The following is a 14,290-nucleotide window of genomic DNA, read 5'->3' as shown; positions in this document are numbered from 1 at the left end:
CAGAGGCACCAGTGGAAACTTCCGAAGGCATTTTCAAATTCTTTCATTTTTACACCCAGGGTGTGTTGCCCCTACCCCACAGAGTACACTGTTGCAGGAGACAGAAGATTACAGGAACGGTGAGCTGAAGACCCACTGGACAACGGAACACGGATGAGGAACTAACTAACCCAGAGCCCAGGAGACCAGGGAAAGCGGCCCGTGGGCACTGTCCAAGGATCTCAGCGTTAAAGGGGCTTTAAAATTATCAACCTCATTCTTTCCGAAGCTGAACTCCTGCAAGCTTCCCAGCAGCCACGGACAGCAAACACTGCACCCTGAGGCTGCCAGTGGATCTTTGGGCAGGGCTGACTGTTAGAAAGCCCCCTTGTAGAATGAATCCACAACTGTTTTCCTGTAGCTTCAACTTCCCCATCTTAGGACCATCTTTTCTGGCCACAGAACAGTCCTTCGGTACTTGGGGTCACCGATATACCACCTGTATTTCTGGTGAAGAGTTAAGGCTGAGGGTATTAGCACATTTATCAAAATTCTGCTCTGATGTGTATGTTTCGTATCAGATGAAATTCACATCAAATTGATGGGACTTGGCAATAGAGAAGCCTCGTATCGGATAAATCCTTTGAACAACCGCGCACTTTCTTCCATAAACTCTCCCTTTCCAAAGCTCTTTGCCTTCTGACTCTGCCAGGAGAAAGCTTCCAACAGATCCTAACCCCCCTGTAGCATCTGCTACACTTCCTGTTTAGTTGGGAAGGGTGTGTAGGTAACAGCGGGTAAAGGTGGGTTAGGGGGTGCCAGAGTGACCCCAAGAATAAGAGGAACTTAACGTGTAAATATTCCAAAACGTAAATCTAGAGTTTACTGTAGGAACTTTAAATCATCGCTCCAGACAATACCAGCCAGGGTGTCCATCTATTTATAGTTTGGGGCAAAGTAGTTTCTGGAAAGTTGTTCTCATGGGAAGAGTGTGACTCGCCTCTGGCAGACTCCACGGGGCTGCAGCTCCCTACTTTTTCTCCATTCCTCGTTTTCCTTCCCTTGTCATGGCAGGACTGGGTCAGTCCCCTCGCAGGGTCTCTGGGAGCCCGTGCGACCTTGGCAACTTGACACCCAGATGGGCTGCTCCTATAGCAACCGCCCAGCATAAACCGACAGCCCGGGACCCTATCTCCTTTCCCTGGGCTGGCTCCGTGGGAACCAGTCTTCATCCTGAGCGGCTGGGCGGAATTCTCTCCCAGCCCTGGGGGCTTGGGCTGCAGCCCCTGGGGTGTAAGGAAAAGGACCAGGTACTTACTTTCCCTGAGGTAGCTGAGGTGTGACAATAGCACTTCCGTGTTGTAGAGGGAGGTGGCTCGGAGGAAATCCTCCTTGTTCAGTTTACACAGTTCCTTGCCGTCCATGTTCTGGAAGAAAGATGTGTCGATCTCCATCAAGCCGTACTCCTTTATCGCCCACTCCAGCCACTGCCTCACGTGCTCCTGCGTCCACAGCGTGGGGTCTGCAGGGGAGATGGGCTGTTAGCAAGGCTGCAGGACGCAGGGTTCCACCCCTTCTCTGTCTCTGCCTCTCTCCTCTGTCTTTTCCTCTCTCCCTCTCTCCCCATCTCCAACTCTCTCCCCTCCCTTCCTCTTCCCCTCCCTTCCCCCCCTCAATCCCCCCTCCCCCCAGTGAGAAAGTGGTTCCCTCCCAGATGGTCCTCCCAGAATGCCCATCCGGCCCGTCACATCTGGCGCTGCCTGAACCACTTAGCGCTCTGGAAAGGTTCTTAGACGCCTCACTACGCATCTGGACAGGACATTCTCTTTAAAGCCTTTGGAGGGCAACCGAAACCTCTGCCTGAGAAATGGTGGCGTCAAAATGAAAACAAGCACAGTTTCCAACACCCAGGGCCACCATCTGTATCTTAAGAACATCAGTGATTTCACGGAAGAACAGTGATCTCTCCGATGGCTGCAGAAAAGAAGATGTACGTGGACACTTGGACCACAATTCCATGTGTGCAGTTGGAAAACCCAGTGGTGTTAGTCTTAATAACTTAACCCCAATCTGGGTTTTCTCCCTTTGGAGACAGCTGTGTTGAAATTTCTTTAAAATCATCCTGACGAAGTTTTTAGGATATTTAAATCCCCAAAGATGGGAAATGGGGAATTCCCTGGTGGTCCAGTGGTTAAGAGTCCGCCTTCCAATGCAGGGGTCACGGGTTTGATCCCTGGTCTTGGAACTAAGATCCCACATGCTGCGGGGCAACGAAGCCCTCGTGCAGCAATGAAGACCCAGCGCAGCAAAAAAAAAAAAAAAAAGATGGGAAATGGTGTTGGAGGGAGAAAACATGTTAGCTCTCAAGTGAACATACATAATGTAAGGACTGAGGTTGTTAAGGTCTCCACTTGGGACCCTCAGACTCCTCCCCAGCCAGGTGTGTGTATATGGGGAGCATGTGTACTTTGAGTGCTGGTGATGAGTTCTAGCAGGTTCCACGCTAGGCAGAGCCCTTATATCTTATCATGTATCACCACGTCTTTCCTTGGCCCCCAATTATTAGAGAGTCCAATATGCAGTTAAATATGCTTATCACAGAAGAAAGCTGCATGGGTCTTGCACTCATGGAAGATGATCCACACAAAACGCTAGGGCAGGAAAGCACGGAATTAAGCAGCAGATTTTTCTTGTGGCAGCTCGAGAACTCGTGGGCAGAAGGGGTCACTGTGGATTTGGAGTCATGGAAGGCTTCCTGGAGGAGGGGAGATTTGATGGTCCCCAACTTCTACTGGGCCTGTCTTATTGGACTGCTCATTGGGTAGGAATATCTGTGCTACCTCTCAACCACCTCACCTCTCATTCTAAGGGTCTGTGAAGGCTCTTGGCAAAAATGGGAGCAGGTCTGAATGATTAGGAGGGGTTGTGGGGAAAGAAACAACCACCCAGAGCCCGGTAACTCATAACACTCCAGATTCTGAACGCCTCCTAGGTGCCCGCTGCTCCACGTGTGCCACGTTTCACTCAGCGAGAAAAGCCTGCAAGGTGGCTTTTCTCTTCGTTTTGCAGTTGGGAAGTGGCGTCTTGAAGGCTTAAGTCCCCAGCTCAACCTTCAGTCCCAGCCTGAGCTGGAATTCCAGTCAAATTGAGGGTTGAGGGTCCCCCACCCCAAGCCTCCTCTCCTCTCCCCTCTCACCATCCTGCCTTAGCTCCCCCGGGAGGTGCTCTGCCATCACCCCAAAAAGCGGAGCTACTCGGGGCTTCATTGTACAAGTCTGTATCTCTCTCTGTCTCTGTCTCTCAGATAAATTTCTTGCTCTGTCTTACTCTTTTGCTCTCCAGGAACAATCAGGCACAGACCATTGGTAAATGGAAATAATTTTGCACCATTTCAGAATTCTAAAGAAAAGTGTCCTGGGGGAACTTGGATTACGTAGCATATTAATTTTTTTTCATCAGCTTTGCCTCTGCCTCTCCTAATTCCTCACTTTGAGTATCCAAGGCCTCCAATACAATTTTACCCTGTAGATTTTATTTATTTTCTTATTTCCTCCCTTGCTTTGGGCTCCGTCACAATATTCTTTCTCTTCCTTTTACAGCACACTGAATTATAAATTTTCCTCTGTGGAGCATGCTAAGCTCTTCCAAATATATTTCCTGGATGATTGAGTCCTAGTTTCTTCCCATCGGAACTTGGAACTGGTGGTGAACTAGGGACCTCGTTTATACTCATCTTAAAATCCCACCATAAATTCGGTTGGTTGTTCCACTGATGCTTTACTGCCTTGATGTGTGGACTTGCCCAAATGAGACTTTCTGTTATGTCCAGGAGGCTGACCAACATGTGTGAGGAAAATGCTTCACCTCTGGACCCAGCCAGAGGTGAAACAATGAAGTGAATCCCTAGGTAGGGAATTCATGACACCAAGTGCTTTGGAAACCCTTTGATAGGAATTTATGCTATTTTCATTATTACTGCTGGGGTTACTCTCGCCCCCTAAGACTGCCATCCTGATACTCCTCTTGAAAGTATTTCAACACCACTTCAGAGTTGAAGGGTCAACCAAACAGTCTGGTCATTTCCCCCCCACCCCTTCCCTACCCCCGCCCAAAAGTGACTATGGAAATGAAATGGTGTCAACATTTGGTTCAGAGACAACCTCTGGCCTCTTAACTCTTCTGTCCTCAAGATTTCCTCCCCATGCTGGCCGCTGTTTAGAGGAGCAGTGTGCAGGTGGGAGGGTGGGGTTTGATTCCAAGTCAGCAAAGGCCTGGAGAGGTTCGGCTCCGATGGGGGGAGTCCAGAAGTTTCCCTCCAGGCCAGCTTTAGCTCAGCGTCATTTCTGCCTTCTTTCTATAATAAAGGAGAAGGCACCGTTTTCTTGCCTCTCACAAATGCACCTGAGCTACACACGCCTAGCTGGTGTTCCCGGGGAGGGGAGATCGGACGTTACAAGATAGAAGTGGCATCACAGGGATGAGGCCATCTGCACAGCGCCTGGCACCGAGAGGCACTCAGTATACGGAGCTATTCTTCCCCTTCCTCTGTGAGGTCACGCGCTTGTGGAGAAAGGAAATAAACATGCTTTCTGGGCGGTTTGCAAGTCCTGCCGGGCACAGAAAAGTTCCCGCTGGTCCACCCCTCTCCTGCCTCACCTGTTCCCACACCTCCCGCGCCTGCCACCTTGAGTCTAGCCCAGAATACAAGCATGTGGCTGTGTTCCTAGGAGACGGTGACACACGGCTTCCCATGGAAGGGAAACATACAAAGAGCCTAGGACGGAGCGGCCCGTTACAAAACCACACCTTCCAGACCAAGCCGCGGAGTCCTTTGGATTTACCTCAAAGAGACACCTAACCCTTGGCGCTCAGACACAACTGCATTTACACTTTTCCAAATGGAAGGGGTTGGCCTCCTTGATAAACTGATTCTGGTAAGTCATTCACTTTGCTTCAGATTTGGACACCCTGGCTCCTTCTACCTGGCATGGACTCTACACATGGTAGTTTTTCCTCCCTTTTCAACCAGGCAGCTGAGTTCACCAGCCGAGGCGGAGTGTCCAGCCAATGCACGGAAGGCTTGAACAATGATTTTATCTTCTGTAACCAAAAGCACCAACACCTAGGAAAAATCGCCTCTTTTTACCTCATGACGTACCTCGCCGCACACACGCTCAGCCTCTCCTTCTGTTAAATACAGTTACTTCTGTTTTGAATCTGGAAGAGCTGCCTGCAGTTTTGGAGAGGTGAGACCCTGCAGCTGCCCGGAAGCGCCTGCCTGATGGACGGGACAGACCTCTGTAGCCACTCTTCTCCTTAAAGGCAAGGGTGGGCACATCTGGGTGTCCCCGGGATTCCTTTTGGCCTCGTCCTGTGGAACCAGGCACCAAGGCTAGACTCTGTGACGTGACCTGTTAGAGGGCAGGGCTTCCAGAATCTGCGCTTCGGGGCTCTGGTGACATTTGGGAAACTGTCTTGGAGGGCAGCCAGGGAAGAAAGTGGGAAGTGCAGCTTCCCCAAGGAAGCATGTCCATAGAGAACAGGGTACCAGGTGAAGGTGTAGGTGCCCACTGGGACGACTAGCCCAGAAGACTGAGGACGTGGGTGGCAGCCAGCGAACTGGGTCCCAAAGTACCTGCGGGGACGATGACCCTCCTCTCGTTGGTGGTCATGTTGGGGGGAGGGGGGCCGTTCTTCTCGTCCATGTAGCTGTTGTAGCTCATGGCGTTGGACTCGCCTCCGCCCACTAGCTTGCCGCACTTGCTAACACTGCAGTCCACCGGAGACTCCCTGGAGTAAGAAAAGACAAAGCCCAGAGGAAGTGATCAGCGTCACTGCCACCGCTGCCACCGGCACATCCGTGGAGCCGCTGCCCAGCCCCATTTGGTGGAATGACGAGGACGAGGACGCTGCTGACGCTGCTTTATTTCTATCCACGCAGCCACCAGAGTTTTCTCCAAATCCCAGCCCAGTCCTATAATTACGGTACTTAAACACTTTCTGGCAGCCCCTCGCTGCCCTCAGACTGGAGTCTGGGCCTCTGAGCTCGGCGCTGCTGCCCTCCCGCTCTGCCTGCAGCTGACACTTTTAGCCTCGTGGCCAGGCGACCTACGGTCCCGAGGCGCGTGCACTCGACCTCGCTCCCAGACAGGCCTTTCCCCGCTCCCCGAGCACCCTGTTTCTGCCATGGCTCTAGGACTTGTCACATGATGTGATGGTTAGCCTGGCAGGTGCCCTTCCCCTGGCTGGATTGGGAGGTTCCTGATGGTGCCATGACTTTTTTTTTTTAAGTTTTTTTAAATTATGGTAAAAGTCTCGCAAAACATACTATTTTACCCATATTCAACTGGACAGTTCAGTGGCACTAAGTACATTCACGTGGCTGTGCGACTTTCACCGTCATCCATCTCCAGAACGTTTTACCTTCCCAAACTGAAACCCTGTCCCCAGCAAACACTGCCTCCCCATTCCCCTTCCCCGCCCCCATCCCCCGGCCCCGGCAGCCACCAGTGTACTTTCTGACTTTATGAACTTGACTATTCTAGGCACCCCGTATAAGTGGGGTTTAGACAAATACACCTTTTTAAACCCTCTCTATAGTGCCTTACAGAGGGGGTGAGCCATCACTGTTTTTGGAGTGAATTATTTCTGTTGCATGCATATCATTTTAAAGTGTTTCTCATACAATGTTCTATTTGAACTTCCCAATCACCCGCCAGGATAGGCATGGCAAGGGTTAATATCTCCTTTCTATGGTTAAGGAAACCAGAGAAGTGCACGGCCAGGTTAGTCCCTGATACTTTGCAGTGTGGGAGCAGAGGGCTTCAGCTCAGCGACGAGCATCTGTCCGATGACTGAGCTGACATCTCAGTTGTGGCCACCTGGTGCCCACAGCAGCCTGGCAAAACACTATGCCTACCCCGAGCCCAGGGCCATGGAACTGCCCCCATCAGGCACGCCCAGGCAGTGCCATCCTACCCTGCCCTCGCTTCCCCTCAGCCCCTCCAGCAGCAGCAGGACTGAGGGAGGTGACTAGAGGCCAAGGAAAGGCTGCGGCCCCGTCTGGAGCAGGGAGCATCAGCTCTGGCAACCTGGGAGACAGCCAGTCCTTGCAAGAGCTCCAAGCCAGGCTTTCAGACCCGGGAGTTCAGATAAGGTTCAGATTACCGCCCGCCAACTCCGGGCCGCAGAACCTCACAGGGCTTTCCAGAGGCCTGGCCGCTGCCCTCCCTCACTCTGCTGTGGGCAGGAACAGACCATCCCGAGGCCTTAAGGACCAGGGTTGTGCCAGATCGACCCGCCCGTCCTGCAAAGGCCGAAGCCCCGCGGGCAGGAGAGCAGTCGCTGAGCCGGGAGAAGGGAGTAACAGCTTGGGAGGGCGGGGACTCGGCAGGGTGGGGGAGGCCAGAGCACATTCAATAAAGAAAATTAAATGAATTTGTTTCTTAATCTGAAAGGAAAAAAATATTGAAGATCACTTATCATAGCTGGGAGATAAATGCCCCACTGAGATATTAGAAGTCAGACGGTAATTTTTTCCTGATGTCTTACAGAGGGGAACATGGGCTGAAAATGAAAATAAGATGTATAACTTACACATGTTAGAATTTAAGGTTTTACTATTCGCCTACTGTTTTTCCAGGCAGAGAACCAAGAACCAGCCGTCAGAGCCCCAGATTGTTAAAGGTTTAATGTCCCCATAGCAGTCTGAGAGGAGGCAGTAGCACATCGGGGCTTTGCACCAGAGTTTGGCCCTTTGGCTTCCGCTGGAGAAAGACTTGGCCTGAGATGAAGCAGTCCCAGAAAGACCCTGGTGCTGCGTCTGAGCGCAGCACTTGCGGAGCTGGCGGGGTCTCCTTCACCCTCCTCAAGGCTAACCGCAAGTGGGCGCATGCGCACACAGGCGCATAGGCCACCCATGCAGGCCCACGCACAGATGCACGCATGCACGCACATGCATGCATGCACGCACACGTACACACACCACCACGGCCTGGCAGCCTTTCCCAGCATACTTGTCCATGGTGAAACAACCCGAGTGCAGCAGAAGTTTGGAGGATTAAGTTGGCCTTTAACCAAGAGAGCAACGTTTTCATTGGCTGGGAACGCAGTGCAGAGGGTGAGGTTGCCAGAGCACACACTTCCCCTGGCGGGGGCCAGAGAACTTTCTGCGAGGGGGCGGGGCCAGAGAACTTTCTGCGAGGGGGCGGGGCCAGAGAACTTTCTGCGAGGGGGCGGTGTCGGGTGGGGGCGGGCGTGGCGGAAGGGGACTTGTCCTCCGCGGGCTGCGCCCCACTTTGGGAACATCGGGGAGACAAGTTGTGAAAATTCTTTTCCACGTCAGCTGGGCCTCTGGGGATTTCTGTGCCCAAAACGGACCCCTTGCCATGCAGTGGTGAAAAGTCAGACCTCAGAAAGCATCGCAGTGAAATGACCCCTTATGCCATAGGTGCCTGGGGCAGGGCCAGTCCCTGGGGCCAGGAGGAGAGAAAAATAAATTTGGAAAGAGGAATTGTTTGGTAAAAGCTGCCTGGTATGTCACCTGGTAAGGAGTCTGAGCACTGCGGTGAGAGAGGCACCTGCTTGCGGGGGGCGGGGGGGGGTTGGCCAGGCCAGATCCCCGGGGAGGACATCTGAACAGAGTCAGGCCCCGGGTTCTCCTGCTAGGGTGACCACGGGGGCCGGCCAGTAATGGGAACCTTCTCGTTTCCTATCGCAAAGAAGCGGCCATATTTCAGGGTCCCACCCCTCCCCCGCCCCGTGTTCGCACCTGCTCCCCAGCGGGGCAAGGTGATCTGCTTGCCCTCTCGCCCGCCTGGCTGCTTCTCCTCCGGGAACAAGGCCCTGTCCTTGGTTCCAGACCCTAAGATCCGCAAAGGGGCGCCCTAAGGGAGAAGCCCTGGCCACCACCCTGGACTCCGCCCTTGCGCAAGCTGGCCCTCCTCCGACCTCTGGGAGAGAAGGAGGGAAAGCCATGCCCTCGCCACCCACCTGCCGCGCTCCCCTCCACGCTGGGGCTCTCGGCTCTGTGACTCTGCAGGCAGCACAGGCCTCTCTCGAGGCCTCCCCAGCTACTGCGAGGAGGGGGTGGGGGGGTTAGTGGGGTACAGTTGAAGCAAGCATAAAGGCTGCTCTTTAATGAGGCAGCTGGTGCCTGTGAAGAGGCCCGATGACAACAAGGGGGGGCACGCACGGAGGGAGAGAGGTTTTTGCCATTCAGCTTGCCCATAATGTTGCTGATTTGTATTGAGACCTGTACTTACAGCTAGCATGGGGTCAGGGCCCACAGGCAGCTGATAGCACTGGGACAGGTGACAGGAGGGCCTGGGGCTGCCACAATAGAGTGGGGAGGAGGTGGTGGCTCTGAGAGTGTAACTCAGAGCATCTCCCGTTCAGCCGTGGCTCAGAAAGCCACGCAGCGGAGGCCACAGCAAAGGAGTCGTGACCCTGCAATCTTGTCCTTTCTTTTCACCACTGGACATACCCTCTATACTCCTCTGGTTTTACTTGTGTGTGTTCAGGGAACATTGCTTCAAAAAGGCTACTGCTGGTTTCCAGAAGTGCCTTGCAAACGGTCAAGTGATTTAAAACAAGATGAGAAGTCTTGAATATTTGGATAAAAGGAGATTTCAAAGACTTTGCCCAAAGATAACCCCTTCAAACTATGCAAACATCTTCTCTACCTTCCCTTTCAACTCAGAGCAACTTAACTCAGGGTATGTCACCCAGACCCACGGATCTGCAGCCCAGGCTTACTGTCAATGGATACGCGATATCCACACAGCTAACGTGAGGTCCCAAGGGCTACTGGAGCCCTGTGGTTGCACGAGGACTATCAGGTGTGTCTTCCACATCATGTGTGTCTTCCACAACACGTGTACACTGTACGGAAATTAAGCAAATCTGTGCTGTCTTTAGGATTTCCGTAGGAGCCATGCAGAGATGTGTGCATATGTCTTTTGTGTTTTTGAAAAGGAGATGCAGTATGTTAAAAGCAAATTTCAAGACAAGAAATCACCTGTAGTGAAGCCATCACCCTAACTCGTACGTAGCAGATGCTCACAGCTTCTCCAGAGCCCTGAGTGCGCCTCCCACCAGCTTATGTGTGACATGCTTCATACTGTGAGGTTCAGAACTTTAGGAAGCACCTTAGGAAGGGACTCTGCATCTGGAGGCAGAAGTGACAGGGTGTGTGAGGCTCGTCTTCCTGTATGTAGAACTGAAGTCTGTAGGTGTTGAATAAGGGCATCTGGATCCTGCTGGCCGGTCTAGGGAGCGTCGGGGCAGACTAATGCTAAACTCTGGTCCAGCAGGTCAGGCAAGCGGGTCTTTGCGTTTCCCCTCTATAAGTTGATATATATTCTTTTCCTTCATGGGATGTTATCCCCAAAACCCGTGGTTGGGACAGGATGAAGCTGAGAGTTAATTGCAGACCACAGCTGGGATCGAGATGTTGAAGGGTACATCCAGCACAGAGCCTGTGTGCCACACTGTTTGAAGAGCAACTCATGCTAACAGATTCAACAGGGGAAGGTACAGAGAAAGAGAGCGAACCTTCCTCAACGCGGGCAAGCTCGAATTTCGATGAGCTCCTCAGACCTCCGTCTCTCCACCAGGCCCTGTGACTTGCCAGCGGCATAGGAAGCAAGAAGGGTCTTGTAGCTTTAGGTGCACAGGATACCTCCTCCAGTGACACATGTATCTGTGGGGTCTCTGATAAGCATCAACTAACTCAGAATCCCAAGTTAACAAAGAACATGGAGAGAATTCACAGTGAATCACGGGACGGTCCAAAACATTCTAGCCCAGCACTGTCCAATGGAAGGGGCCACATATATAATTTAAAATTTTCTAGTAGCCACGTTTTTAAAATAAAAAAACAAGGTAATATGAATTTTAATAATATATTAAAATGTATTCATATATTAATTCAATGCCACCCAAAGATGATCATTTCAATAAAAACAATATAAAAAATGAATGAGATATTTCACTTTTTTTCTACACTAACTCTTCTAAAGCCAGTATATTAAAATATATTTCACGCACATGTCCATTTTGCATAAGCCATAGTTCAGGTGCTCCAAAGCAACGTGTGACCAGTGGCTACTGCCTCGAAAAGCACAGATTCAGTCTGTTAGCCAAGAGATCCCAAATTTTACACGCTGGTTTTTCCATCTGAAGTTAGGAATTATCTTTTGCATTAAAAGTACCATCATCAGTGTTACTCGGAGGACAGAAGCACAGAGTGGCAGGTGAGAGATTTGAATAGGCCGGCATCTGTTTCAACACACTGTTTCTTCTTGAGTTTTCAAATAATGGGATCTGACGTGGTTCCATCTTAAGAAAAGACATCTTTTCTGAAAATCCTTGCTCCCTGCTGCCCACCCGTCCAGTTTCCATGTGAGCACTTAGAGGATATTTATGAGGTGCCAGTGACGGCTGCGCCTCACCTGCCTGGCTCTGAGAGTCCACTGGATCTTCTTTGTTTCCCAGGAGGGGCGAGACTACATCGGTCTCAACCTACTCTGGTCAAGACGGGCAGATCAAAAGCAGGGGCTGCTCTGTGTAACCAGGGCCAGGTAGATATCACGCCTGGTCCCTGGGGTCTTCACACAACTCGTCTCCAGCTGGCTTCTGGTGTGACCGGAGCCAGGGACGAGCTGGCAAGGGGGTTCTGAAAACTGATTTCCTTGGGGGACCCTCTTTGCCCAGGATTAGTATCTTGCAGTGCTTGAGGCTTCCCTGGCAGTAGGGGAGGGAGCAGTCAGCTCACGAATGCAGGCTCACCTGAGCACAGACACAGGCTGGTCTGAGGCGCTGCCAGCTCACCTGGGTCTCTGTCCCGGCTCGTACACGGATGACCTACATGACTGTAGAGGAACATCTTCGCCTTTGATTCGCGTTAGCCACGTGTTCATTCACATATTTACCAACTGTGTGTTGAACAGCCAATGATCACGTGCCAGGTGCTGCCCAGTAAACCATCGAAGCCCTGCCCACCCTTTAGTGAGGGGCGTGCCGAGAGCCGGGAAGGACCCAAGCAGGGTGAATACTGGCGGGTGCTGTTTTAGATCTGGTGGTCAGAGAAGGCCTCTGAGAAGGGGACATTCTGGCAGAGACATAAAACAAGTGAAGCAGAGAGTCAGAAGACCAGATGGAGCAGGAATGTTCCAGAAGGAAGGAACACACATGCTTGGCATGCAGAAGCAGCTAGAGCCTTGTGTGGCCGGCGTGGATGGAAGGAGAGAGACGGGGTGGAGGGTGAAGAGGGTGTCAGAGGGCTGCTGAAGGACTTTGGATTTTTGTCATAAGCCGTTAAAGGATTTTGAGCAAGAAAGTTAAATATTCTGAAAGGAGGACTCTGGCTGCTGTCTGATGACGAGATTTCAGGAAGGCAAGAGGAAGTGGGAGGAAGAAGGGTGCTCCCAGGTGGCTTAGAAGGATAGGTGCTAGGATGGGGCAAGGGCAGTGGAGGGGAGCGGGGGTTGGATTCAGGCTACAACAGACCAAAGCCTGTCCAAGGGTGGATCTGGATTGCCGGCAAGCATCTGGAGTGCCTGTGTTCAGGCCGGTTTGGGAGGCCTTGCTGAACGGCCCTCCATGCTGCGGGGTGGGTGTCGGCAGACGTGAGATGGTGGCAAAGGCACAATACGCAGGCAGAGGGGGCGGAAAGGTGGGCCACGGGGGGCCAGGAGCCGAGAGCCTGGGCTCCGGGGCCAGCACCGCCTCCTCTGAATCCTCAGGCAAGTCATTTACCACCGTAAAGCCCACTTTGCCTCTGTATGTCAAGATGCAATTACAATATGGACCTCACGGGAGAGTGGTGGGAGCAAATGGTAACGTGGAAAGATGTTTGACAAACTCCGTCCTCCCTGCGCTGGGGGCAGGTCGTTACCCTCATTCTCACTCACTGCAGGGGTTCCTGGCTTGGACCCCCTGAGCCTCCCTGAAATCCTAGAGGCTGGGGAGGTGGCTGGGATCCCAGTGGTTGGTTTGGGTCAGTGGGGTTGGAGTGTGTTGGGACTGGGCGTTTCCACAGGCAGGTCCGAGACCAGGGCCATCCGGGGGGGGCCTCCCCACCACCCGTGCAGCCCTCCTGCTCTCTCTAGACTTGTTTCCTCCGTGATCTCATCCACCAGCACAGTTAGAACTCTTCCACAATGATGGCCAAGCCTAAATTCCAGACCCCAGTAGTATCTGAGCTTCGGTTTCCAGGGCCTCGTAGATGTTTTTATCTGAATGTCCTACTGATTGCTCCCGACGTATCTGATGGGCAACGTTGACATCCCTACTCAAAGCATGTCCTCCTCCTACCCCCGTGACTGCTGCTGGCACTGTCCTTCTTGGAAACATCCAAGCTTTGCCAATCTTCGATTCTTTCCTCTCACAAACCCCTCCCCCCAGTGCAATATTTATCCACCTAAGCCCCGTGAATTGTCCCCCGGATATGTCCCTCACGTGTCTTTCCGCTTTTATTTCCACAATCAGTGCCATCACTCTAGTTCAGAACCATCTGATTTCCTACCTGGGATATTTCACTAACTTCTTTACTTATCTTTCCGACTCTCCCCTCCCCACTCTCTGTGTACAATGATCCTTAGCTTTCAAGTCACAGATCTGATGATGTTCAGATGTCACGTCTATGTTTCAAGTGGGCGTTTGCATGTGGAATACATTCCCTATTTTTTTTTTTTTTTTTTTTTTTGCGGTACGCGGGCCTCTCACTGTTGTGGCCTCTCCCGTTGCGGAGCACAGGCTCCGGACGCGCAGGCTCAGCGGCCATGGCTCACGGGCCCAGCCGCTCCGCAGCATGTGGGATCTTCCCGGACCGGGGCACAAACCCGCATCCCCTGCATCGGCAGGCGGACTCTCAACCACTGCGCCACCGGGGAAGCCCCAGGGCGCTCTCTCAATTTCTGTTTTTATCTCCCTGTGCTGTAGGCCCCTTGGCTTGCCTGACGTTTCATGAACGAGGCACCATGTTCTCTATTTTCGACCTTGGCTCATGACGGTCACTATTGGGATATCCAGCGCTTTCCTAGTCCAGGGCCCTGTCCTGGGTCCTTTCTCCTACAGCATCACTGTCGACCCTTGTAACAAGCCTATGGAAGAGTAAATGCCCCAGCCGTGCAGAAAGGAGGCCACTGGTGCTCAGAGGGACCCGTAACTGGCCCACGTTCAGAGGCAGGACTGGACCCTGGGCCACCCGTCCCCCAGGTGTGCTCTCCCTCGTCGCTATGATTTTCTTCTCCTCAGTCCTTTCCTGTCCATCTCTATCTGCAAAGTCTTCCCAGCCCAGGGCGGCACT

At 52.4% G+C, this 14,290-nt stretch overlaps 1 protein-coding gene across 2 annotated transcripts in view; it reads right to left on the bottom strand.

Annotated features, from left to right (window-relative positions):
* Positions 1-14,290, bottom strand: part of FLI1 (Fli-1 proto-oncogene, ETS transcription factor) — a 117,317-nt gene that overhangs the window by 36,026 nt on the left and 67,001 nt on the right. For both annotated transcript variants that reach the window (XM_079928312.1, XM_079928311.1), the window contains exons 3-4: positions 5,615-5,769; positions 1,298-1,501 (exon numbers count right to left, since the gene is read on the bottom strand). In XM_079928312.1, the coding sequence (XP_079784438.1) occupies positions 1,298-1,501; positions 5,615-5,769 (359 nt within the window). The remainder of the gene's footprint in view (positions 1-1,297; positions 1,502-5,614; positions 5,770-14,290) is intronic.

This window comes from Stenella coeruleoalba (genome assembly GCF_951394435.1).
Source record: "Stenella coeruleoalba genome assembly, chromosome: 8".
Classification (NCBI taxonomy): domain Eukaryota; kingdom Metazoa; phylum Chordata; class Mammalia; order Artiodactyla; family Delphinidae; genus Stenella; species Stenella coeruleoalba.
The sequence above is the reverse complement of the archived record's forward strand: the minus strand, read 5'-3'. Positions and strand labels throughout refer to the sequence as shown.